The 26,759-nt window shown below is 34.3% G+C and overlaps 1 protein-coding gene across 1 annotated transcript in view; it reads left to right on the top strand.

Moving 5' to 3' along the window:
• Positions 1 to 8,159: 8,159 nt before the first annotated feature.
• Positions 8,160 to 26,759, top strand: part of LOC129259306 (uncharacterized) — a 36,547-nt gene continuing 17,947 nt past the window's right edge. The window contains exons 1-7 of the mRNA XM_064098996.1: positions 8,160 to 8,331; positions 15,776 to 15,940; positions 19,153 to 19,320; positions 20,231 to 20,398; positions 21,309 to 21,479; positions 22,386 to 22,550; positions 25,093 to 25,260. Coding sequence (XP_063955066.1) covers positions 8,215 to 8,331; positions 15,776 to 15,940; positions 19,153 to 19,320; positions 20,231 to 20,398; positions 21,309 to 21,479; positions 22,386 to 22,550; positions 25,093 to 25,260 — 1,122 coding nt within the window. The 5' untranslated portion in view covers positions 8,160 to 8,214. The remainder of the gene's footprint in view (positions 8,332 to 15,775; positions 15,941 to 19,152; positions 19,321 to 20,230; positions 20,399 to 21,308; positions 21,480 to 22,385; positions 22,551 to 25,092; positions 25,261 to 26,759) is intronic.

Raw genomic sequence — 26,759 nt, 5'->3', positions numbered from 1 at the left:
CAACTTTATTAACAATGCTTCTGACATTAAGATGAGCTAATTTTATACCTTTAATATCTTTTAGAGCAAAATCATTAGTTTCGGTTGACATATCATCATGTGCGTCGACAGAAATATTATTACAGTTATACACGACTTCAGTAGATAGATCAGGATCATTCCAAAAAGGTAATACACTTTGGAGAATACATTTCGGGCACTGCCAATTTTCAAACAGTTCATCTGAATCATAGGTCTCTCTTGAGACCCCGCCACAAACTATATGCACCCACTGTGAACATACAGTGCATAACAAAGCCTTTTGATTTATTTTAACAGATTTATTACAAATTGAACATGGGTATTTAATCATTAAATCTTATGTTGAAATTAGGTTGAGATTTTACTTCCTCCACTCTAAGCAATTTATATACATTAATCATTTTAATTATCAAATATATATACATGAAAAACCCGAATATGTGCAAAATAGCAACAGCAACAATAACAATAAAATGTAAGTTGTCACTTTGGACATATATTATAATTTTTGAAACAACCGGGTCTGGTAAAAAGACTTTGGAATTGTACTATAATGTTTTATTAACCGGGTCTGGAAAAAAGACTTTGGCTTATATTATAATGTTTGAAACGAACGGGTCTGAAAAAAGACTTTGGACTTGCATTATAATTTTTGAATTAACCGGGTTTGGAAAAAAGACTTTGGACGTATATTATAATTCTTGAATTAACCGGGTCTGGAAAAAAGACTTTAGACGTATATTTTAATTTTTGAAACAACCGGGTCTGGAAAAAAGACTTTGGACTTGCATTATAATTTCTTAATTAACCGGGTCTGGAAAAAAGACTTTGGACGTATATTATAATTCTTGAATTAACCGGGTCTGGAAAAAAGACTTTGGACGTATATTATAATTTTTGAAACAACCGGGTCTGGAAAAAAGACTTTGGACTTGCATTATAATTTTTGAATTAACCGGGTCTGGAAAAAAGACTTTGGACGTATATTATAATTCTTGAATTAACCGGGTCTGGAAAAAATACTTTGGACGTATATTATAATTTTGAAACAACCGGGTCTGGAAAAAGACTTTGCACTTTTGTGCATTATGAACGCATTACTATAGGATTTTAGTTTAGAACAGATTCGCAAAAAATCCCTTCAAATTTATTACATTTGTGGGTAAAGTCATTATTACATATGTGGGCGATCAAAAATTATTACATTTGTGGGTAAAGTGCATTATTACATTTGTGGGTGAAATTATTACATTTGTGGGTAAAATGTTATTACATTTGTGGGTGAAATTATTACATTTGTGGGTAAAGTGTTATTACATTTGTGGGCGTTATTACATTTGTGGGCGATTATTACATTTGTGGGTGTAACACCCCCCCCCCCCCAAAAAAAAAAATATTATCCTTTATTTTGAAAAGAGTATTTGACAGGGTCAGACTTTACCCCTTTTCAACCTTTTCTTTCATGGCGCCGGTGAAGTGCAAAAATATGTGCGCCGCTCGGCAGTGCGCCCCCCCTCCCCTTTCGCCAAAAGCTGGATCCGCATATGAAGAGGGACTATGAGCGACAAAAACACACGAACGATAAACGAATGATTACCGCAGACTAAATAAGAGATGCGAATTCAAACAGATGACCAACGATTTTTCAATTCGTCGGGAAATTTTAAACATGTTCAAAATTTCCGCGCGAATTTGAATAATCGCAGCTGTTAGTTTAGAAGAAATACGAACCCAAACACGAAGGGTTAATATGATTTCCTATCAGTCACCATTGAAAACGATTAAAAAAAAGAAAATGTGAAAAACTCATTTCCAACTATTCGTTACTACGCTACCATGTTGACACCTAGTATTACAGAGATAGCTCTTATTAATCCTGTTACTATGACTGTGATCATTACGACTGTTTAATCCATTTTCACTAAAGCAGTCCTTATCAACAGCGAACCGTACATGAATTATGACTCTTGAATGAGCGACATTATGAGTAAATCATTACTAAACTGAGAACTTACGCATGGTCTGAAATAAAACACACCATCCCGTCGAGACAAAGAGTTATGGATGCTCTCATTTGAATCATGTATATGTTACAAAGGGCCTCTTTACACGTTCAAATCTTGTATCATCATTGTATTTGTAATGATGATTCCTATTGTAATCGTGACTGTGATTAGCATTCATGATTCTCATCATGTTCTAGTTTGGTTTCACCCGTGCTACATATTCGTCATGTACAGCGCCCCCCCCCAAAAAAAATGTCCCTCTTATATGCAGCTTTATTACTTCAAAAAATGAAGAAAATATTCAATGAAATGTAAAAAGTTAGGAAGCTCATCTAATGTTCTAACTTCTATAGAAATTTCATTGGTCTCGCTTCAGTGGTTTTGAATACACAGTCTATAATGTAACAGTGGTGCTTTTCAGCCCATTCCAAGTTTGCATGCATGCAGAACTACTGTGTGTTCTGCACTTTCTAGCATATCAACCCCCTTTGACCATTCTGACCAAGGAAATCCCTGATCTGACCAGAGAAATCTCCATGATCTAAACAGGCTCATCAAATCACAACCTTGCGCATGTTCAGAAGGGCAAAACCAATGTTTGACAGCTCATTTTATGTTTGAAAACGGGAGATGCACAACAATTAAGACAACAGGTCATGTCTGTTTCATGGCTAATTCATGCCCAATACTGCATTTTGTTTTAGTTATTTTTTATAGTTATTACGCTACTGTGGTCAAGTTATTTCAATGTAACTTTGTAAAAGATTTTTTTTCTCTGGTAAAGTTCCTTTTTCGCAAAGGGTGATTAATTTGTGGATTCCCCTTTATTTTTCAGCTTATTTTACTCATCGATCATTCATTTTTCTTTCAAGTTGGTGCACTGATTCCCCTTATCACTCATAAAAAAACACATTTTTTCCTGTCCTTTTGAACATGCCCAAGTTTATAGTTTGATGAGCCTGGGTGAGTAGGGAAATGTCCCTGCTTAGATCCAGGATGTAAAAATAGGGGTTAACAATGCATAGACAATGCAGAAACGCATCAATGCTGCAAACTTGGAATGGGCAAAAACGCACCACTGTTACGTAACAGAGTGTATATTCAAAATCACTGAAGCGCGACCAATGAAATTTTCATAGAAGTTAGATCATGAAATGAGCTTTCCACTCATGAACATTTATTTGAGAATGCTACCACATTTTAGAAGAAATTCAGTCCTTTGTCAGAGGGACATTCTTTTTTGGGACGCGCTGTATAGCCTTACTTTGTGTGACAAGTATTGTAGAGTAGCTACTGACTTTGGATGGAATCATTAAGGCATGTTGACGGGTCAATATACGACCAAAATACCCTTACCTGGAACATATTGCAACAAATGATTTTTCAGTGGCTTTTTGTACTCTTTAACCTCAGGAATAACTAGAATTCTACCAAAATCAGCATTCGGATCCGCATGGCGTCCAAGATGGCCGCCATTCACTGAAAATGGATACAACTGACTCATTATCCACCCTAGAATCCTATTTCGATTCATATTCCATAGTCTTGGGGGTAAAAAATGAATTATAAGCCTTTAGTGTACCTGGCAAATCCAAGATGGCGCCCAAAATGGATGCCGGAGGCTAAAATCCACAATTTATCTAAGTGGCTTTAATTTGTTTTTTGTTCAATGGTTTTAAGGGTGAAGTATTGGAACAAGTTACAAGGACAGCAAGTGGTCTGGTGGGTCAAGAAATCCAAGGTGGTGTCAAAAATCCATGATGGCTTTCAAAAATGTAGTTTAAATTGGCTGTTGATGATTAAAATGGACATAGTCATTTCATATCCACCTGGGACAGAATGATTTTGGTTTCTTTACCATGTTTTCAATGGTCAAATAAGACATTGGGAAAAATGACAAGGACAGTCAGTGGTCCAGTATGTTCAAAAATCCAAGGTGACTTCCAAAAATGGAATCTAAAATTGTTGTTGCTACTTAAAAAGAAACGACATAGTTTGCTCAATATCCAGATACGTATATGATTTTCGTATCTATACCATGGTTAAATTGGTCAAATGATCCATTCGTGCAAGTAACAAGGGAGGTCAGTGGTCTGGTATATCCAAAATTTGATTCTGAAATAAGCTGCTGCTACTTAAAGCGGACATAGTTTATTTCATATCGGCCAGTGAGATATGATTTCGGTGTCTAAAATATGGCAACAAGGGTCAAATGATATATTAGGACAAGTGACAATGACAAGTCAGTGGTCTAGTATGACAAACATTCCAAGATGGCTTCCAAAAAAGGAGTAAAAAATGTCTGATGTTACTTACATATTGTCTTCAATATCTGTCTGGGGAATATGAGTTTGATGTCTAAACCGTGGTTTAAACTGAGGGTCAAGTAATACACTAGGGGAAGTTACAAGACCACTCAGCTGTCTGTATGTTTAAAATCCAAGGTGACCTTAAAAACAAAATGGGTGTAAATTGGCTGTTAATGCTTAAAAGTATGGTTACACTTCGTAATTCCGAAGGTTCTTTATTCCGAAGGTTCGTAATTCCGAAACACGTAAATTGCCTATACTTCGATGTTCGTTAATCCGAAAACGTGAGAGGGTTCGTTAATCCGAATATTTGTGGCGTTATTCCGAAGGTTCGATAATCCGAAAACGAAATAAGGTTTGTTGTTCCGAAGGTTCGTTAGTCCGAAAACGAAATAAGGTTCGTTAATCATTACGTTTTGGACTAACGAACCTTCGGAATTACGAACCTTATTTAGTTTTCGGATTAACGAATCTTCGGAATTACGAACCTCATTTTATTTTCGGATTGACGAATCTTCGGAATTACGAACCTCATTTCGTTTTCGGATTGACGAATCTTCGGAATTACGAACCTTCGGAAATACGATCCTTCGGAATAACCGAACCTTTGGAATAACGAAGCTTCGGAATTACGAATGTATGCGAAAAGTATATAGTTTCTTCGAAATACACATTGGAGGTATGATTTTCGTGTATACGCTAGAGTTTAAAGGGTCAAGTAATATATTGGGTTAAGTTGAAAGGACAGTCAGGTGTCAGATATATCCTAAAAGTGGCTTTAAAAATTTTAAATGACTGTTGTTACTTGGGGATATTATTTTGGTGTCTACACCAGGGTTTCAATGGTCAAGAAATACTTGAGGACTGGTTACTATGATATGCAATTATCCATTTTGCCTTAAAATCCAAGTTGGTTTCAAAAATGGGTTCCAAAGTGACTGCTGTTACTTCCAAATGGACATAGTTCAAACATTATCTACCTGTGAGAAATAATCTTGGTGCCTACACTTAAATACATGGTAATAAGTTATCATATTTTTTCATGAGTTGGTAACAGCACCCATTTAGATGAAATTTTAGAATCCAGGATGGATTATTTTTGACAAAATATAATGCTAACCAGCCTCGTTACTTGTCCAAATTTATTATTTGACCCTTCAGACCACAATTTGGACACCAATGTTATTTCTTACAGATAGATATAGTAGAACTCTGGCCATTATGGAGTGATATGAGTCGTTTTAGATGCCTTTTTGAAATCCTTCTTGAATTTTTAGGCAAACTGAACAACTGCATATCAATGTAACCAGTCCAAACGTATTATCTTAATCATGAAACCATAGTGTGAACACCGAAATCACATCTCCTTGGTGGATTTTAAATGAACTATGTCTATTTTCAAAGTAACAGTAGCAATTTTAGACTCCGATTTTTGGAAGCCATCTTGGATTTTCGACATACTGGACCACTGTCAGTCCTTGTTACTAATTTTCTGACTTTTAAAACCATGGTATAGACATCAAAATCACATGCCCTTGACGGATATTACATGAACTATGTCCATTTGTAAATACCAGCGGCTAATTTATACTATTATTTTAAGCCACCGTGGACTTTAGGACATACTTGACCACCCAACGTCCTTGTTACTTATCCCACTGCATTATTTGACCCATTTAACCATGGTAAAGGCGCAAAAATAATATTCCCGAATATTGAAAAACTTTATATGTTGGGTTTTTTTAAGTAGCAAGCATGTTTACGCCATTTTTGGAAGCCATCTTGGATTTTTGAACATACCGGACCACTGACTGTCCTTGTAACTTGTCCCAATGTATTATTTGATCATTGAAACCATGGTGTAGAAACCAAAATCATATCTCACAGGTGGATATGATATGAGCTATGTCCATTTTAAGTATTAACAGCCATTTGAAACTCAATTTTTGGAAGCCATCTTGGATTTTTGGACACACCAGACCACTAGCTGTACTTCTTCACCATTAGAACCATTGAATTTAAACCAAATTAAAGCCACTTATGATGAATTGTGGATTTTTTAGCCTTCGGCAGCCATTTTGGGCGCCATCTTGGATTTTCCTGGTACCCTCGAGTGCTAATATTTACTCTGTCTTGTATCAATGAATTTGTTTACCCACTGGACCATGGAATATGAACCGCAGTAGGATTCTAGGGTTGATAATGGGTGAGTTATATCCATTTTCAGTTACTGTCCGCCATCTTAATAATGGTATTTATTTATTCATCATCGTAATCTCAAGCAAGCAGATACAAAATGATTTACAGAGTACTATATAAAATGATTAAAATGCAAAACATTATTACGATAGCAGAAATTCTTAAATTTAGTAACAATGTTTACACAATAGGTGGCCCGTAACACATTCCAAATCCGTATTATAATTAAATGTTAAATTAAATAGAATGAGCACTTTACAAAAGAAAAATAGAGAGGGGAAAACAAAGCAATGACCGAGAAGGACAGTCGGGAGAAAATTAATAGAATTAAGAAAGAGTGTGTGGTAGTCCGGAGAGATAAAAGAAGGAGGAGTCTGAAGAGAGAATGTGAGAGAGCAGTGGGAATCAAATAAATAAAAACAAATCGAGTAGTCAGAGGTATACAAGGTATAGGAAGAAACCGAGGGCAGCAGACAATTGCCAATAGAAAACATAATTCTCACAACTGGTAATACAATACAATATATATGGCTACTGGATGAGTTAACTCATGCTTAAGTCTTGCTTAAGTGGATTGTTTTTTTTCCTAAATAAAAATCCCATTGATGAGGGAGTGATTGACTTCATTAAAAGAATCGAAAAAATTTTGAATGCATATATTTTAAACTGCCCACGGGGTCTATATTAAAGAAAATAGTGAAAATAACTACTTTCTCGTATGCGGATTTTGCTAGATTTTAGTATGTTATTCCTGATATCAAATAGTACCAGAAACAGTTGAAAAATCATTTGTTGCACTTTGTTCCGGGTAAGGGTATTTTTGGTCGTATATTGACCCGTCTATTGTCACCTCTGCGCTTTCGTAGACATTGTAAAGGTTTATAACAATGAAATGAATCGGTTAAATGTTTTCTTGCCAAGGGGGCTATATCCATGGGCCTTTTCACACGAGAATTGGTGCTTGAAAGGTCACGCAAGGTCCGCCCCTCAAGACCCGTTTTGGAGGTCGACCCTTTCAGACGTAAAATTCGTACCGTAATTTGAGTGAACTTAACTGGAATTCACCTCTGGAGTAGAATTTGAATTTGTGGTTGTGATTAGCGTTCGTGATTATAGTTTGGTTTCACACATGCTAAATATTCGTCATTAGAATTATTTTTCACAGGAATCATCATTCAAATTACAATTTTGGTACCGTGTGAAAGGGCGCCATGTTGTCTACAAAAGTCCCTAACCTAAGAATTACTAGAAAAATAAAATTTAAAATAAATAGGTTTGTTGCTGCATTAGGTTTCAAAATTTCCATCTTTGATCTCCTATTGTACCACTTTATCAGAAGAACTGGGAAAAGAAAATATTTCAAATAATAATAATTTCTAGGATTTTGGGATGTTTAGATTATTATTATTATTATTATCATTGTTATTATTTTGTCTTTATAGCCACTGATAATTGTTTAATATATTTCATTCGCATTGGTTTTGGTAAAATATTCATGAAGGACACGCGAAACAATGAGATAGATTAGACGTTATATGATATTGAACTATCAAATGAAATTTATCTTTGTCTCCACATACTATGACGTTCCGTGTTCTCATAAATACTGTGCATACTAGGAAGAACTGGTAATTCAAAAGCCATGTGGACGGACTGCTTCAGAGGACCTGGCTGAATTTATGTGCTCCTCCAGCACCCTAAGATCTGTGACGATCGAGATGCCTGTAAAAAAAGCGGATGCACGTATGCATGATGTGTTCTATTCGGTGCTTGCTCATAATGCCACGAATACAAAGGTACGTAGAACGATGATTTCTTCTTCACATAACAAAGAATAAGTGATGTCACTCAAAGTTTACGTTATCATCATTGTAAAAAACAATTACATATTGTTAAGAATGATTATAATCACCACTGCGGCTATCTGCAGGAAATGATAACACTTTATGGAGAATTGTCTATACGAAGATAAATTTCTATTTTTATTATTTACAGCTAAATACCCTGATGTGTTGTACTCGTTGCTTTCTCATATATAACACCACTAACACTACGTTTAACGATGATTTTTGTTTCACATCACAAATATTATGATGTCAAGTAAAAACATTTTCTTTTTAATATATCAACTGTTAATAGATAATCATTATGTTGTCAGCATTGTAAAAAAAATATAATTAGATATTATTTCCAGGAATGGTTTATCACCGCTGTGGCTCTCTACATGGAATTTCCATTTCTTATTTGAAAATATATAACACGCCTACTATTCAGACTACTTATGAAATTTTGAGGATCTTCCACTCTCTCCCTTCTCTCTCTCTATCCCTCTCTTCATTTCGAGTCTTTTCCCGTCTCTGTCCCTCCCTGGCCATATTCTATTTTATCTTATCTACCTTGTGCAGTTCTTTTGTATGCTTTATTTTTTCTTGTTGCGCGTTGTGGCCCAGTGGATTATTCTCCGGACTTTGAAAAATTGGGTCGTGGGTTCGGATCCCAGCCATGGCGTAATTTCCTTCGGCAAGAAATTTATCCACGTTGTGCTGCACTCGACCCAGGTTAGGTGATTGGGTACCTGGTAGGATTTATTCCTTGAACGCTTTAGCGCCTATTAGTATTGCGGCTCAGGTACAGGGTAATAATATGGTACCAAGTATCAAAGCGCAGTTGAGTATATGCACATGGTAACTGCGCTATATCAATGGACATATTATTTTATTATTTTTTCTTTTGTCCGTTCTTGTAAGATTTCATAAATGTCCTGTTCTTGTATCATGTTGTCATGCTGTGTTCTTGTATTGTTTTCTTCATAAAGCTTGTTCTTGTAACGTAATTAAGAACTAAACTGTAATGATTTGTTGTACATTTTTATTTCTGTATCAATGTGTCACTCATACATTGAAGGAAACTTTCAACAACAAGTTTTGTTTTCCAGTAGGTTTTACTTTGACACCATTATCTGTTGAAAATATTAAATGAAATACATTCTTGATCAATTCATTAATACAGTACTGTCGTTGCTTGGCTTTAGCAATAAGGCTTTGACAATTATAATTAATGATCAATGGTTCATTTTCCTAAATAGTTTCGAGTATTCAGAAAAAATGAAAATCTTGTGATGTGGCAGATGCTAAACTTGATATTTCAGAAAAAAAATCATATTATAATATGCCTTTCACTTTTCCATTTCATATCTGTTTTTTTTTTTTAAATCTCGGCCAACGGTCGCAGATTGAAATGAAAATATACCGGTACATTTTAAAGTAGACGTTAAACCATGAAGAACACATGAAATTCGCTAGGAGGATCAATTTGAAGATATGTTACATTTTAACTTGTTTCCTTGCCCAAAACACTTCATAAGCGCCATTGCGCCCCCCCCCCCCCTCCATCCTCACACATTAAGACCATCGTGATGATTTGCTTTACATGGAGCTGTGATTCACATGAAAATGCTTGATATTTCTTCTGTTGATTATTGTTAACCTTGGTAGTCCAGTCAATCTAGTCAGAATAGGGGGTACCCACCACTAATTGCAACACGAGATATTCCACTGCAATGCTTTCCAGGAAGGTCCCCTAGACAACATACTAAAAGTACAAAGAAATCCAAGCAGTGGAAATTTATAAAATTTGCATATTATACAAATTAGCCATGAACAATTAGAAAAAGAAGGAAAATAATAATTTAATACAAATTAAATGTCGAAAACAATTTAATTTGAATGGAAATTCGTGATAAATAAGTGAATTCAATGTTTTTAAGCAAAAGTTCACAAATTCTACCTAATTTGCATATTATCCAAATAAGCATTGTTATATGGAAAAAATGTCAAGATATTGTGATTTCTATCATATAGACGGCTTGAAAAAATTTCATTAATGTTGACATTAATATGCTTCTATATCACTCAGCATGAGAATGAAAATTAATTTGCATATTATGCAAATTAGCCATTAAAAAAATTGAAAATAAGGAAAATAAGATTCCAAATCAAATGTCCACAGCAAGTAATTTGAACAAAAGTTTATGGTTAATAAATAAGTTCAATGTCTTAATAAAAGCTAGCAAATCTGCCTCATTTTCATATTATGCAAAGTATACTTATTTAAGTATATATAAGTATACTTATATGGAAAATGTCAAGAAATTTTGATTTTTATCACATTGACTGCAGTGAAAACATTTCAGTTTTTCAAATTAATATGCTGCTATCACTAAGCATTCAAATCTATCCTGATATGATTTACATGTATATTCAAGGAAAAATACTGGAAATATGTTCTTCGCTTCCTAAGCTACGTTGTTAGTCTGACAAGATGATGGGATTGGCAAGAACAAAGCACAGTATTTGAATTAGCCAGTATGTAGTTCCTTTCTGCGCATGATCAAAATATTCTACGCATGATCAGAGGAAGGTCATTTGTACTAAAGTGACACGGTGGTTTAAAATCTAATGAGATAAGCGCCAACTTTGATGTCTTGATTATTCATATATTCTTTTGAATTGTGGTTTTCATTTACATCCACAAAAAACAATAATGCGTCCACGAACGACTGGTATTTCACTGTTTGCCAAGTACATTGTGCAACATGCTATGATACGCATTCAAAGTAGGAATGCAACAAATACCTTCATGAGGTGTTCATTTGTGTGCTATTCTGGGGGGGGGGGGGGTGTTTCATAAATATTGTCGGGCGACAACTGCCAGCGCTGACTAAAATTGTCAAAAACCATCTGGTTTGTTCATTGTCTCAATTAGGAATTTCTGTTTGCCATAAATATCAGGAAATTAATATTATTATTTGCATACGATTTGCTTAGAAACTATAGGCTATCTATAATATTTGGAGATGGTTGCCATAGAAGATTTATCAAAGAGGAAAGAACAGAAAATAGATGCTTCATCTTGAAGCAGCAACTGGATTTAGAAAGGACGTCTAATCATGATTCCTGTATCTGAGAAAGATGTCTATAATGCATTATGAATTTATGAATGGCTTTCATGTCGCTCGTATAGGCAAATGCCCATTGTTACTCTTATCATGGACCTCTGGTCAATGCTCTTATTAACCATGCCCAGAGATCTTGTGATCCATGCAAGTACTCATATTCACCATCAAGACAAGTGTTGTGCTACAAGGACCAAATATTCGAAGCTAATGGGCTATTATTTGTACTGGGTGTGACATCTTGTGCTGATCACTTAATAATCCAGGAGCTTGCTAGCGTGGACTATACTCGCAATAAATGCAAAGTCTCTACAAAGTCAAGAAGAGAGCAAGACTTGGATGGAAATAATGAAGCATTCAAGCAGTGGGATCCATGAAGAATGGACTCATCATTGTACAATATGAGTGGGGTAACTGCTCATAAAAAAAGTCAATATCAACCAAGCAAGAAGTGTAGGAAGGTCATCATGGTTAATAAACATAATCTACATGGAATTTTAGAAGAAAGTATCACATATGTGTTTCCTTGAATATTTGTAACATGTCGGATGCTCATATACTGTATATGCAAATGGGGTCGATTTTTTACTATTTTTTTAATTTAAAAAATGAATAAATTTGTAAAGTTATGGGCTTCAGTTCAATTCATATTGTTTTCTGCACTTGATTTCCAATATTATTTTCCTTATTTGTAATTTATCATGGCTAATTTGCATAAAATGCAAATTTTGTGATTTTCCTATCTGCTTGGATTTCTTGGGACTTTTAGTATGTTGTTTAGGGAACCTTCCTGGAAAGCATTGCAGTGGAATATCTCGTGTTGCAATTAGTGGTGGGACTTTTAATATGGTGTTTAGAAAACCATTCTGTAAGGTATTGCCATATTTCAATTTCAATAGATAATCTACTTGCAATTTTTTAGGGATGTATCACTCGTGTGTTTTCTTGAATATTTATAACATGTTGGATACTTTTATTTGCATAATATGAAAACTACACTACAGATACTTAGCTGAATACAAATGTATTCAACGTCCTTAGTGATAGCAGCATGTAAATTTCAACATTAATGAAATTTTCAAGCTGTTAATGAGAGAAAAATCGCAATACCTTGACATTTTTCCATATAAGGATGTGATTCTTATTTGCATATTATGCAAATGAGGTAGATTTGTTTGCACTTTTGAAAAATAAACATTGCATACAGTTATTAATCATGAATTTTTGCTCAAATTAAATTGTAGTTATGGGTTAGACCTCATACCAAATTTGGTGACCTTTGACCCGGTCATGACCTTTGACCCGGTCATGACCTTTAAACCGGTCATGACCTCTGACCCGATCATGCCCTTTGACCCGGTCATGACCTTTACCCAGTCAGCCACGCCCTTTGACCACATGCCCTTTGACCCGGTCATCCAGGACCTTTAGCCGGTCAGCCTTTGACCTTTAGCCCGGTCAGCCTTTGACCACACGACCCGATCGGTTGACCCAGACTTCCGGTCAGCCATGACGTCACCAGGAAATGGTATTACGACACAGTTATGCAACCACCGATGTCATCCAGGGAATTACCCTTATTGCACCGTCGGTATTTCACCACCGTTGCGTCATCGCCGCGTATGGATGACTTTCGGTCGACCTTATCACACGATGCAGCGACGTTGCACGGGCATATGATACGATGCACAAAAAGACATCTATGCAGTTTCCTATTTAAAAAGTTGTCTTTCTCCGCCTACCGGCGGATATGTCAAGTACGTGCCTCGCATGACGTCACCAGCTACGCAACCACCGTGATGTCATCCCCGGGAATTACCCTTATCGCGCCATATATCGGTATTGCACCACCTTACCCGTGGCGCAATCTTCATCGCCACGTATAGGATACGATGCGCAAAAAGATATATGATTTCTATACAGTTAAAAAGTGAAAAGTTATCTTTCTCCGCCTACCAGCAGATATGTCAAGTGCCTCGCGGTTCACGAATCGATCACCCCCATGCACGGCCAACGCCCGTCATTGAACTTTGGATATCCTATTCAAGGTGAAAACCGACTCTCTCTGCCTCTTCTTACAACAATAATTATTGGTAATCCAACATGTGATTTTAATAGTGACATCTTAGACTCGACTCCTTCCAGACTTTTACCCATCAAAACTCTCTGACTTTTCCATAATGTTTTGTTCATACTTCCATACTTTTCATTTTAACTCACATGACCTGCCCGGCTTCCTGACTCGCAAAAGTATACTATATTGAAACCAGTAGATGACTCCTTTAAATCAACTTCATTCATCCACAGTACAGGTGGTGATAACATGAAACACTATATAGTCAAGGATGATTCTTTATTACTATCATCATTTATTCTATTCCATTTCATAAAAAGGTAAAAATAATGTAAGTTATGTTCTCAAATTATGTTGCAACAACAAACTAATTGTTAACTGTTCATTGTTGATATTACAGTGAAGTTCTCGTTTTTCCATTTTCGCTTAACTTAATGGATTGTAACACATGTATATGGATGGCATTCAGAAAATATCGGCTATGAACACAATGAAGTTCAATCTGTCATTTATGTTGACGGCGTTTTCTTGGATTACTATTATTTGACAAGCTGATATTTGTACCTTCCATCTTCACCCTCCGTTTCTTCTCCACTATCATCATTATCGTCATCGTCACCTTGATACTGGAATAAACCATCGAATTGTGAACCATGCCTGGCTAACACTCTCTGTACGGCTTTCCGGAATACCATGCCATTCTCTAATCTTTCCGTGAGATCGGACACGATTTCGTGATTGATGTCAGCGTCTTCGAGGTAGACGTTCTGCTGCAAGAACTGAGAGTAAAGATCGAAAAAGATGCGTTTGACTGCCCACAGTAGTTTCACGTGAGCCTTTGCTTTAGCGTGTTCTTCTTCCATTCCTTCTGAGATGTATTTCTGATATTTTTCGTCTCTCAAGTCCTTGGTGGCTGTCATGGCTTGCTCTAACCACCCTCGATAAGCGAGGTTGTCTTCAGTTTCTTCCATGTTTGCTGTCATTGAAGATTCGTGTCCATCGCTTTCTGATACGATCGTTTCGGAACCATCGTTGGATTCTTCAACTCTTTGCATTTGAGAGGATGGGTCGGAGTCTTCATCTTCCCTCGTTTCTTCTCCAGTATCATGCTCGTTTTGTTCATGCCTCTGCATATCATACTTCCTACTAAAAGTTTTATCGCATCGTGAACAAGCATAACGGTTGGACATATCCAACATATTCATGTTGACTCGATGATTATTTGTTGGGAAATGAAGAAAATCAACGTTCAACCTTGTAATAATACGTAATCATGAAACGGGCGCGAAAGGACTTCGATTACTCACATAATTTTACGGATTCTTACGGATTTTTACGGATCCTTACGGATTCTTACGGATTCTTATTTTTATTACCCCTCATTTTATTGACGTAAAGTTATCAAATGAGGCTATGATGCCTCATATAAAGATAAATTGTGTTTACTGAATCGTTATTATATCAATTGTCAATTAATAGTCAGTGGTAACCATGAACTATGCAATTTCATAATTTTTTCGGCCATTATGTCCCTTTTCATTTTTGATTTAGGAATCTAAGAGAAAGTACCATGGGAATAATAACCGCTTGAACTCTTCCGAATAATATATCATGTAAAAACGTGGAATCAGAAAAGTATTTTTCTTTTGGTTATCGAATCGTATCGTGTTTTTTAGAATGTTTTTTGTGTAATGAAACACAATTTTTGGAGGCTTGAATATCAATAAATCAACTCAATTGTCCAAGTCTAAAATTCTTTAAAACCCTTTGAATGTTTAAACTGATTGTCCCATTAATCTTCTCCATTATAATCATGATAATTATGTTTCACATGACGTATAGACCTTATTATTTTAACCCAAGTTGTCAAAATTTATTTAAAGATATATAATTTTTTTACCTTGTGATGCAGGGTAAAATTAACCATTTATAGCAGATTTTAAAAAGATGTTCTTTAATCGGATTTTCTTGGCAGGATGTATTTGTCCAAAATATGATGCGTGACATTTTCGGAAACATGCAAATGCAATGATCAACATTTAAATTGAGTGATTTTCTACATGATATCGATTTGCATACCATGAATGCTATCATAACCGGATTTGTTTATTAATTTGTGGATAAAACGTATCCTATAATGATTTCGGTGTACATTGTTGTATAAGAAACGTCAAGTAATTTTGGCTTCATTTTTATGTTACTGTGATATCAGATTGAGACACTTTGGCACAATGAGGATCTCAGTGAACACCCCTCTGCATCACGTGATTTTGCTCAGTTCATCTGTAAGATGAATCATCTGAAGGACCTGACACTCCATGGTAGCTATCATGATTACTTCTACTCAACATTGTCGTCGATGGCATCAACTACAAAGGTTATATCTATTAGGACGTTTTTATATGTAAAACAATAATACAACAAAGCATATAAGTCCAGATTTTTAATATTCCTCATTATATTGATGTCAAGTTATCTAATAAGGCTATGATGCCTCATATAAAGAGAAATTGTCTTTTACTGAAATGTCTTTTATATCAACTGTCAATTAACATGATTAATAGTCAATTGTAACCATGAACCAAGAAATTTTATGAATCTTTCGGATACTTTTCCCCTTTTCATTTCGATATTGGAATCAAGGAAAATTAGCATAGGATTAATATCCCCTCATAATTTGATTCTTGAGCTCTACCGAATGATACATCATGCAATAAACATTATGCAACCAGAATTGTTTTTTTCTTTTAATAATCGAATCGTGTTTTGTAGAATGCTTTTTATGTAATGAAACACAGTTTTTGGAGGCTTGAATATCAATAAATTCTGCCAAAATATTTCATGTCATACACGTCGTAATCGTGAACAGCAATATAATAGACGGGTCTTCTCCTTTTTCCTTCTTTCTTTCTTTTATAATTTGCTTTGTCTTTCTTGGTCTTGTCTAGTTACCTATGGGTCCTTGTTCTTTGTAACGTTCTCCGTTTTCGTCCTTGTCTAGTTTCTGTAACTTTCTCCGAGCTCAGCTCTATTTTTTTTTACTATAACTATTTTTAGCTATCAATGATTACACATTAATTATTTGTTAAGGGCCTATCCACAACAAGCTTTTGCTTTACTTTAGGTCCTTCCACTTAGATTATAAATTTATATTGTAATTATGCATACTATTTAGGAATGATTTGTATGTTTTTCTTTGTATTTTGATTGATTTGTGGAAAAATAAATGAAATGAAATGAATAAATCAACTCAATTACCTAAGTCTAAACTTTTTAAAAACCATTTGAATGTTGCAACTGATAGACCAATTAACCTCTTGCATTATAATTAATGATAATTATGTTTCACATGACGAATAGGCCTGTTTATTAAAATCCTAGCTGTTGTCAAAATTTGTTATAGGATATATAACATTTTTTACCTTTTGATGCAGAGTAAATTTAACAATGTATAGCAGATTTAAAAAAGATGTTGTTTTATCCGGATTTTCATTGGCAGGATGTATTTTCCAAAGTATAATAAATGACTTTTTGGGGAAAAATGCAATCATCATCATTTTAATTTTCAAATTGAGTGATCTTCTACATGAAATCGATTTGCATACAATTAAATACTATCATAACCGGATTACTTTAATAATTTGTGGATAAAACGAATTATATATGATGTCAGTGAACATTGTTGTATGAGAAACGTCAAGTAATTTTGGCTTCATTTTTTTGTTACTGTGATATCAGATTGAGACTCTTCATGACCGGTGTGAGAATCTCACTGAACGCATAGGATTAATACCCCCTTATTATTTGATTCTTGAGCTCTACCGAATAATACATCATGAAATAAACATAATGCAACCAGAAACATGTTTTTTTTATACGTCCGTCCTAGACGGGACGTATTATGGTATCACGCTCGTTGTCCGTCCGTCCGTCCGTTACGCGATTACTTCAGTTTGACCTAACCAAGACTTATATAATTTGGTGTGTAGGATTCTTGCATGGATCCAAAGAAGCCTATTGATTTGGAGGTCAAAAGGTCAAATGTCAAGGTGACAGTGAATTGTTTTCATCTTTCCCTTCGGAAGTCGATCGATCCTGGCTTGTTAACACGATAACTTTAGTTTAACTTAACCTAGGCTCATATAATGTAGTGTGTATGATACTAGCATAGATCCCAAGAATTCTACTGATTTTGAGGGCAAAAGTTCAAGGTCACAGTTACATTATTTTATACTACCCTCCTGAAGTCCTTGTAAACACGATAACTTCAGTTTAACTAATAAGCTTGCATCTTACTCTTTCCGTGTAAACGCGACAACTTTTAATCTTGGCTCACATAATTTGGTGTGTATGATGCTAGCATGGTTCCCAGGAAGCCTATCGGTTTGAGGTCAAAGGTCAAGGTCACAGTAGCATGTTCTCAGCTTACAATTATTATTATTTTCATTTGTTTGGCTTTACCTGTGCCTGAAAGGAAAAAAGCGAGCTGAATCATTATGACCCGCAGGTCTCTCGTCCCAATATAACTGATTGGAGGGAAGTCCTTCTGAAGTCATTGAAAACGAAATAACTTTAGTTTGACTTAACCTTGGCTTATATAATATGTTTTGTTTGATACTAGCATCAATGCCATGAAGCCTTTTGATTTTGGGTCAAAAGGTTAAAGGTCAAGTCGCCATCTTTCATTTTTCTTGCTTGACCATTTTCCACTTTACAGGCGGGCGTATTATTATCTCGCCCTAGCGCCAATCTTGCTTCTTTTAATTATCGAATCGTATCATGTTTCGTGGAATGCTTTTTATGTAATGAAACACAATTTTCGGAGGTTCGGATATCAATAAATCAACTCAATTACCCAAACCTAAAATGCTTGAAAACCCTTTGAATATTGAAACTGACTGACCCATTATAATCATGATAATTGTGTTTCACATGACGAATAGACCAGTATTTTATAACCCAAGATGTTATCAAAATTTATTTTAGGATATATAACCTTTTTACCGTGTGATCCAGAGTAAAATTAACCATTTATAGCAGACTTTAAAAGATGTTCTTTTATCGGATTTTCTTGGCAGGATGTATTTGTCCAAAATATGATACATTACATTTTCGGAAACATGCAAATGCAATGATCCACAACTGATAGACCAATTAACCTCTTGCATTATAATCATGATAATTATGTTTCACACGATGAATAGGTCTGTATATTAAAACCCAAGCTGTTATCAAAATTTATTATGGGATATATAAAAAATTTTACCTTCTGATGCAGAGTAAATTTAGCCATTTATAGCAGATTTTCAAAAGATGTTGTCTTATCCGGATTTTCATTGGCAGGATGGCATTTTCCAAAGTATAATAAATGACTTTTGGGGAAACATGCAAATGCAATCATCACCATTTTAATTTTTAAATTGAGTGATCTTCTACATGAAATCGATTTGCATACAATTAAATACTATCATAACCGGATTATTTTAATAATTTGTGGATAAAACAAATTATATATGATGTCAGTGAACATTGTTGTATAAGAAACGTCAAGTAATTTTGACTTCATTTTTTATGTTACTGTGATATCAGATTGAGACTCTTGATGGCTGTTGTAAGAATCTCATTGAACGCCCCTCTGCATCACGTGATCTCGCTCAGTTCATCTGTAAGATGAATCATCTGAAGAACCTGACATTTGATGGTAGCTATCATGATGACTTCTACTCAACATTGTCGTCGATGGCATCAACTACAAAGGTCATATCTATTAGGATGTTTTTACATGTAGGACAGTAATACAAGCAAACCATTTAAGTTCAGTTTTTTTAATACTCCTCTTTCTATTGGCGTTAAGGTATCTATTGAGGCCATGATGCTTTATGTAAAGAGAAATTGTCTTTACTGAATTGTTATTATATCAACTTAATAGTCAGTGGTAACCATTAACCAGGCAATTTCATAAATCTTTCGGCCATTATGTCCCTATTTATTTTTTATTTAGGAATCTAAGAGAAAGTACCATGGGAATAATAACCGCTTGAACTCTACCGAATGATATATCATGAAATAAACATTATGCAATCAGAAACATGTTTTATTTTTCTTTTAATTATCGATTCGTATCGTGTTTTGTGGAATGCTTTTTATTTAATGAAACACTTACAATTTTCGGAGGTTCGGATATCAATAAATCAACTCAATTACCCAAATCTAAAATGCTTGAAAACCCTTTGAATGTTGCAAGTAACTGACCCATCAACCTCTTGCATTATAATCATAATAATTGTGTTTCACATGACAAATAGACCAGTATTTTATAACCCAAGATGTTATCAAAATTTATTTTAGGATATATAACATTTTTACCTTGTGATCCAGAGTAAAATTAACCATATACAGCAGATTTTAAACAGATTTTGTTTTATCCGGATTTTCTTTGGCAGGATGTATTTTTCCAAAGTATTATAAGTGACATTTTTGGAAACATGCAAATGCAATGATCAACAATTAAAATGAGTGATCTTCTACATGATATCGATTGGCATACCATGAATACTATCATAACCGGATTTGTGGATAAAATAAATAATATATGATGTCAGTGTACATTGTTGTAAAAGAAACGTCAAGTAATTTTGGCTTCATTTTTATGTTACTGTGATATCAGATTGAGACTCTTGATGACTGTTGTAAGAATCTCATTGAACGCCCCTCTGCATCACGTGATCTCGCTCAGTTCATCTGTAAGATGAATCATCTGAAGGACCTCAGACTCCATGGTTGGTATCATGATGACTTCTACTCAACATTGTCGTCGATGGCATCAACTACAAAGGTCATATCTATTAGGATGTTTTTACATGTAGGACAGTAATACAAGCAAACCATTTAAGTTCAGATTTTTTAATACTCCTCTTTCTATTGGCGTTAAGGTATCTATTGAGGCTATGATGCTTTATGTAAAGAGAAATTGTCTTTACTGAATTGTTATTATATCAACTTAATAGTCAGTGGTAACCATTAACCAGGCAATTTCATAAATCTTTTGGCCATTATGTCCTTTTTCATTTTTGATTTAGGAATCTAAGAGAAAGTACCATGGGAATAATAACCGCTTGAACTCTACCGAATGATATATCATGAAATAAACATTATGCAATCAGAAACATGTTTTATTTTTCTTTTAATTATCGATTCGTATCGTGTTTTGTGGAATGCTTTTTATTTAATGAAACACTTACAATTTTCGGAGGTTCGGATATCAATAAATCAACTCAATTACCCAAATCTAAAATGCTTGAAAACCCTTTGAATGTTGCAACTAACTGACCCATCAACCTCTTGCATTATAATCATAATAATTGTGTTTCACATGACAAATAGACCAGTATTTTATAACCCAAGATGTTATCAAAATTTATTTTAGGATATATAACATTTTTACCTTGTGATCCAGAGTAAAATTAACCATATACAGCAGATTTTAAACAGATTTTGTTTTATCCGGATTTTCTTTGGCAGGATGTATTTTTCCAAAGTATTATAAGTGACATTTTTGGAAACATGCAAATGCAATGATCAACAATTAAAATGAGTGATCTTCTACATGATATCGATTGGCATACCATGAATACTATCATAACCGGATTTGTGGATAAAATAAATAATATATGATGTCAGTGTACATTGTTGTAAAAGAAACGTCAAGTAATTTTGGCTTCATTTTTATGTTACTGTGATATCAGATTGAGACTCTTGATGACTGTTGTAAGAATCTCATTAAACGCCCCTCTGCATCACGTGATTTCGCTCAGTTCATCTGTAAGATGAATCATCTGAAGGACCTCAGACTCCATGGTTGGTATCATGATGACTTCTACTCAACAGCATCATCGTTGATAGCATCAACTACAAAGGTAATATCTATTAGGATGTTTTTACATGTAAAACAGTTATACAAGCAAAAAACATAAGTTTAGATATTTTCATTACTCCTCATTCTAATAAAATCAAGATATCAAATGTGGCTATGATGCCTCATATAAAGAGAAATTGTCTTTACTGAATTGTTATTACATCAATTGTCAATGGTAACCGTGAACCAAGCAATTTCATAAATCTTTCGGCCATTATGTCCCATTTCATTTTTTATTTAGGAATCTAAGAGAAGTACCATGGGAATAATAACCACTTGAACTCTACCGAATAATATATCATGAAAAAACGTGGAATCAGACATATATTTTTCTTTTGATTATCGGATCGTATCATGCTTTGTGGAATGCTTTTTATGTAATGAAACACAATATTCGGAGGTTCAGATATCAGTAAATCAAACTCAATTACCCAAATCTAAAATTCTTGAATATCCTTTGAATGTTGCAACTGATTGACCCATTAATCTTTTTCATTATAATCATAATAATTATGTTTCACATGACATATAGCCCATATAGGCCTGTATATCTTAACCCAAGTTGTTATTTTAGGATATTTAACATTTTTACCTTGTGATGCAGGGTAAAATTAACCATTTATAGCAAATTTTAAAAAAGACGTTCTTTTATCCGGACTTTCTTGGCAGGATGTTTTTTTATCCAAAATATGATGCGTGACATTTTCGGAAACCTGCAAATGCAATGATCAACATTTAAATTGAGTGATCTTCTACATGATATCGATTTGCATACCATGAATATCCTAACCGGATTACTTTACTAATTTGTGGATAAAACATATCATATATGAATCAGTGTACATTGTTGTATAAAAAAAAACGTCAAGTATTTTTTACTTGATTTTTTATGTTACTGTGATATCAGATTGAGACTCTTCGGCACGATGATGATCTCAGTAAACGCCCCTCTGCATCACGTGATCTCGCTCAGTTCATCTGTAAGATGAATCATCTGAAGAACCTGAAAATCGATGGTAGCTATCATGATGACTTCTACTCAACATTGTCGTCAATGGCATCAACTGCAAAGGTTATATCTATTAGGACGTTTTTATATGTAAAATAATAATACAAGCAAAGCATATAAGTCCAGATTTTTAATATCCCTCATTATATTGATGTCAACTTATCTATTGAGGCTAGGATGCTTCATATAAAAGAGAAATTGTCTTTACTGAAATGTCTTTTATATCAACTGTCAATTAACATGATTAATAGTCAATTGTAACCATGAACCAAGAAATTTTATGAATCTTTCGGATACTTTTCTCCTTTTCATTTCGATATAGGAATCAAGGAAAATTAGCTTAGGATTAATACCCCCTTATAATTTGATTCTTGAGCTCTACCGAATGATACATCGTGTAATAAACATTATTCAACCAGAATATTTTTTTCTTTTAATTATCGAATCGTGTTTTGTAGAATGCTTTTTATTTAATGACACACAATTTTTGGAGGCTTGAATATCAATAAATCAACTCAATTACCTAAGTATAAAATACTTTAATTCCTCTGAATGTTGCAACTGATAGACCAATTAATCTCTTGCATTATAATCATGATAATTATGTTTCACACGACGAATAGCCCTGTATATTAAAACCCATGCTGTTATCAAAATTTATTATAGGATTTATAACATTTTTTACCCTTTGATGCAGAGTAAATTTAACAATTTATAGCAGATTTTTAGAAAAGTGTTGTTTTATCCGGATTTTCATTGGCAGGATGTATTTTTCCAAAGTATAATAAATGACTTTTGGGGAAACATACAAATGCAATCATCACCATTTTAATTTTTAAATTGAGTGATCTTCTACATGAAATCGATTTGCATACAATTAAATACTATCATAACCGGATTACTTTAATAATTTGTGGATAAAACAAATTATATATGATGTCAGTGTACATTGTTGTATAAGAAACGTCAAGTAATTTTGGCTTCATTTATATGTTACTGTGATATCAGATTGAGACTCTTCATGACCAGTGTGAGAATCTCACTGAACGCATAGAATTAATACGCCCTTATTATTTGATTCTTGAGCTCTACCGATTAATACATCATGAAATAAACATTATGCAACCAGAAACATGTTTTTTTATACGCCCGTCCTAGACGGGACGTATTATGGTATCACGCTCGTTGTCCGTCCGTCCGTCCGTTACGCGATAACTTCAGTTTGACCTAACCAAGACTTATATAATTTGGTGTGTAGGATTCTTGCATGGATCCAAAGAAGCCTATTGATTTAGAGGTCAAAAGGTCAAATGTCAAGGTGACAGTGAATTGTTTTCATCTTTCCCTTCGGAAGTCCTGGCTTGTTAACACGATAACTTTAGTTTAACTTAACCTAGGCTCATATAATGTGGTGTGTATGATACTAGCATAGATCCCAGGAATTCTGCTGATTTTGAGGGCAAAAGTTCAAGGTCACAGTTACATGATTTTATACTACCCTCCTGAAGTCCTTGTAAACACGATAACTTAGTTTAACTAATAAGCTTGCATCTTACTCTTCTGAAGTCCTTGTAAACGCGACAACTTTTAATCTTGGCTCACATAATTTGGTGTGTATGATGCTAGCATGGTTCCCAGGAAGCCTATCGGTTTGAGGTCAAAGGTCAAGGTCACAGTAGCATGTTCTCTGCTTAAAATTATTATTATTATCATTTGTTTGGCTTTACCTGTGCCTGAAAGGCAAAAAGCGAGCTAAATCATTATGACCCGCAGGTCTATCGTCCCAATATAACTGATTGGAGGGAAGTCCTTCTGAAGTCATTGAAAACGAAATAACTTTAGTTTGACTTAACCTTGGCTTATCTAATATGTTTTGTTTGATACTAGCATCAATGCCATGAAGCCTTTTGATTTTGGGTCAAAAGGTTAAAGGTCAAGTCGCCATCTTTCATTTTTCTTGCTTGACCATTTTCCACTTTACAGGCGGGCGTATTATTATCTCGCCCTAGCGCCAATCTTGCTTCTTTTAATTATCGAATCGTATCATGTTTCGTGGAATGCTTTTTATGTAATGAAACACAATTTTCGGAGGTTCGGATATCAATAAATCAACTCAATTACCCAAATCTAAAATGCTTGAAAACCCTTTGAATATTGAAACTGACTGACCCATTAACCTCTTCCATTATAATCATGATAATTGTGTTTCACATGACGAATAGACCAGTATTTTATAACCCAAGATGTTATCAAAATTTATTTTAGGATATATAACCTTTTTACCGTGTGATCCAGAGTAAAATTAACCATTTATAGCAGATTTTTAAAAGATGTTGTTTTATCCGGATTTTCATTGGCAGGATGTATTTTTCCAAAGTATAATAAATAAGTTTTGGGGAAACATGCAAATGCAATCATCATCATTTTAATTTTTAAATTGAGTGATCTTCTACATGAAATCGATTTGCATACAATTAAATACTATCATAACCGGATTACTTTAATAATTTGTGGATAAAACAAATTATGTATGATGTCAGTGTACATTGTTGTATAAGAAACGTCAAGTAATTTTGGCTTCATTGTTATGTTACTGTGATATCAGATTGAGACTCTTGATGTCCGGTGTAAGAATCTCGTTGAACGCCCCTCTGCATCACGTGATCTCTCTCAGTTCATCTGTAAGATGAATCATCTGAAGAACCTGACACTCCATGGTAGCTATCATGATGACTTCTACTCAACATTGTCGTCGATGGCATCAACTACAAAGGTCATATCTATTAGGACGTTTTTATATGTAAAACAATAATACAAGCAAAGCATATAAGTCCATATTTTTAATATCCCTCATTATATTGAAGTCAAGTTATATATTGAGGCTATGGTGCTTCATATAAAGAGAAATTGTCTTTTACTGAAATGTCTTTTATATCAACTGTCAATTAACATGATTAAAAGTCAATTGTAACCATGAACCAAGAAATTTTATGAATCTTTCGGAATTTTCCCCTTTTCATTTCGATATAGGAATCAAGGAAATTTAGCATAGGATTAATACCCTCTTATAATTTGATTCTTGAGCTCTACCGAATGATACATCATGCAATAAGCATTATGCGACCAGAATTTTTTTTTCTTTTAATTATCGAATCGTGTTTTGTAGAATGCTTTTTATGTAATGAAACACAATTTTTGGAGGCTTGAATATCAATAAATCAACTCAATTACCTAAGTCTAAACTTTTTAAAAACCATTTGAATGTTGCAACTGATAGACCAATTAACATCTTGCATTATAATTAATGATAATTATGTTTCACATGACGAATAGGCCTGTTTATTAAAATCCAAGCTGTTATTAAAATTTGTTATAGGATATATAACATTTTTACCTTTTGATGCAGAGTAAATTTAACAATTTATAGCAGATTTTAAAAAGATGTTGTTTTATCCGTATTTTCATTGGCAGGATGTATTTTCGAAAGTATAATAAATGACTTTCGGGGAAACATGCAAATGCAATCATCATCATTTTAATTTTCAAAATGAGTGATCTTCTACATGAAATCGATTTGCATACAATTAAATACTATCATAACCGGATTACTTTAATAATTTGTGGATAAAACAAATTATATATGATGTCAGTGTACATTGTTGTATAAGAAACGTCAAGTAATTTTGGCTTCATTTTTATGTTACTGTGATATCAGATTGAGACTCTTCATGACCGGTGTGAGAATCTCACTGAACGCATAGGATTAATACCCCCTTATTATTTGATTCTTGAGCTCTACAGAATAATACATCATGAAATAAACATAATGCAACCAGAAACATGTTTTTTTTATACGCCCGTCCTAGACGGGACGTATTATGGTATCACGCTCGTTGTCCGTCCGTCCGTCCGTTACGCGATTACTTCAGTTTGACCTAACCAAGACTTATATAATTTGGTGTGTAGGATTCTTGCATGGATCCAAAGAAGCCTATTGATTTAGAGGTCAAAAGGTCAAATGTCAAGGTGACAGTGAATTGTTTTCATCTTTCCCTTCGGAAGTCCTGGCTTGTTAACACGATAACTTTAGTTTAACTTAACCTAGGCTCATATAATGTGGTGTGTATGATACTAGCATAGATCCCAGGAATTCTGCTGATTTTGAGGGCAAAAGTTCAAGGTCACAGTTACATGATTTTATACTACCCTCCTGAAGTCCTTGTAAACACGATAACTTCAGTTTAACTAATAAGCTTGCATCTTACTCTTCTG

This window comes from Lytechinus pictus, chromosome 4 (assembly GCF_037042905.1).
Source record: "Lytechinus pictus isolate F3 Inbred chromosome 4, Lp3.0, whole genome shotgun sequence".
NCBI classification, from domain to species: domain Eukaryota; kingdom Metazoa; phylum Echinodermata; class Echinoidea; order Temnopleuroida; family Toxopneustidae; genus Lytechinus; species Lytechinus pictus.
Note: the sequence above shows the minus strand (reverse complement) of the source record. Positions and strands in the feature narration are given on the sequence as shown.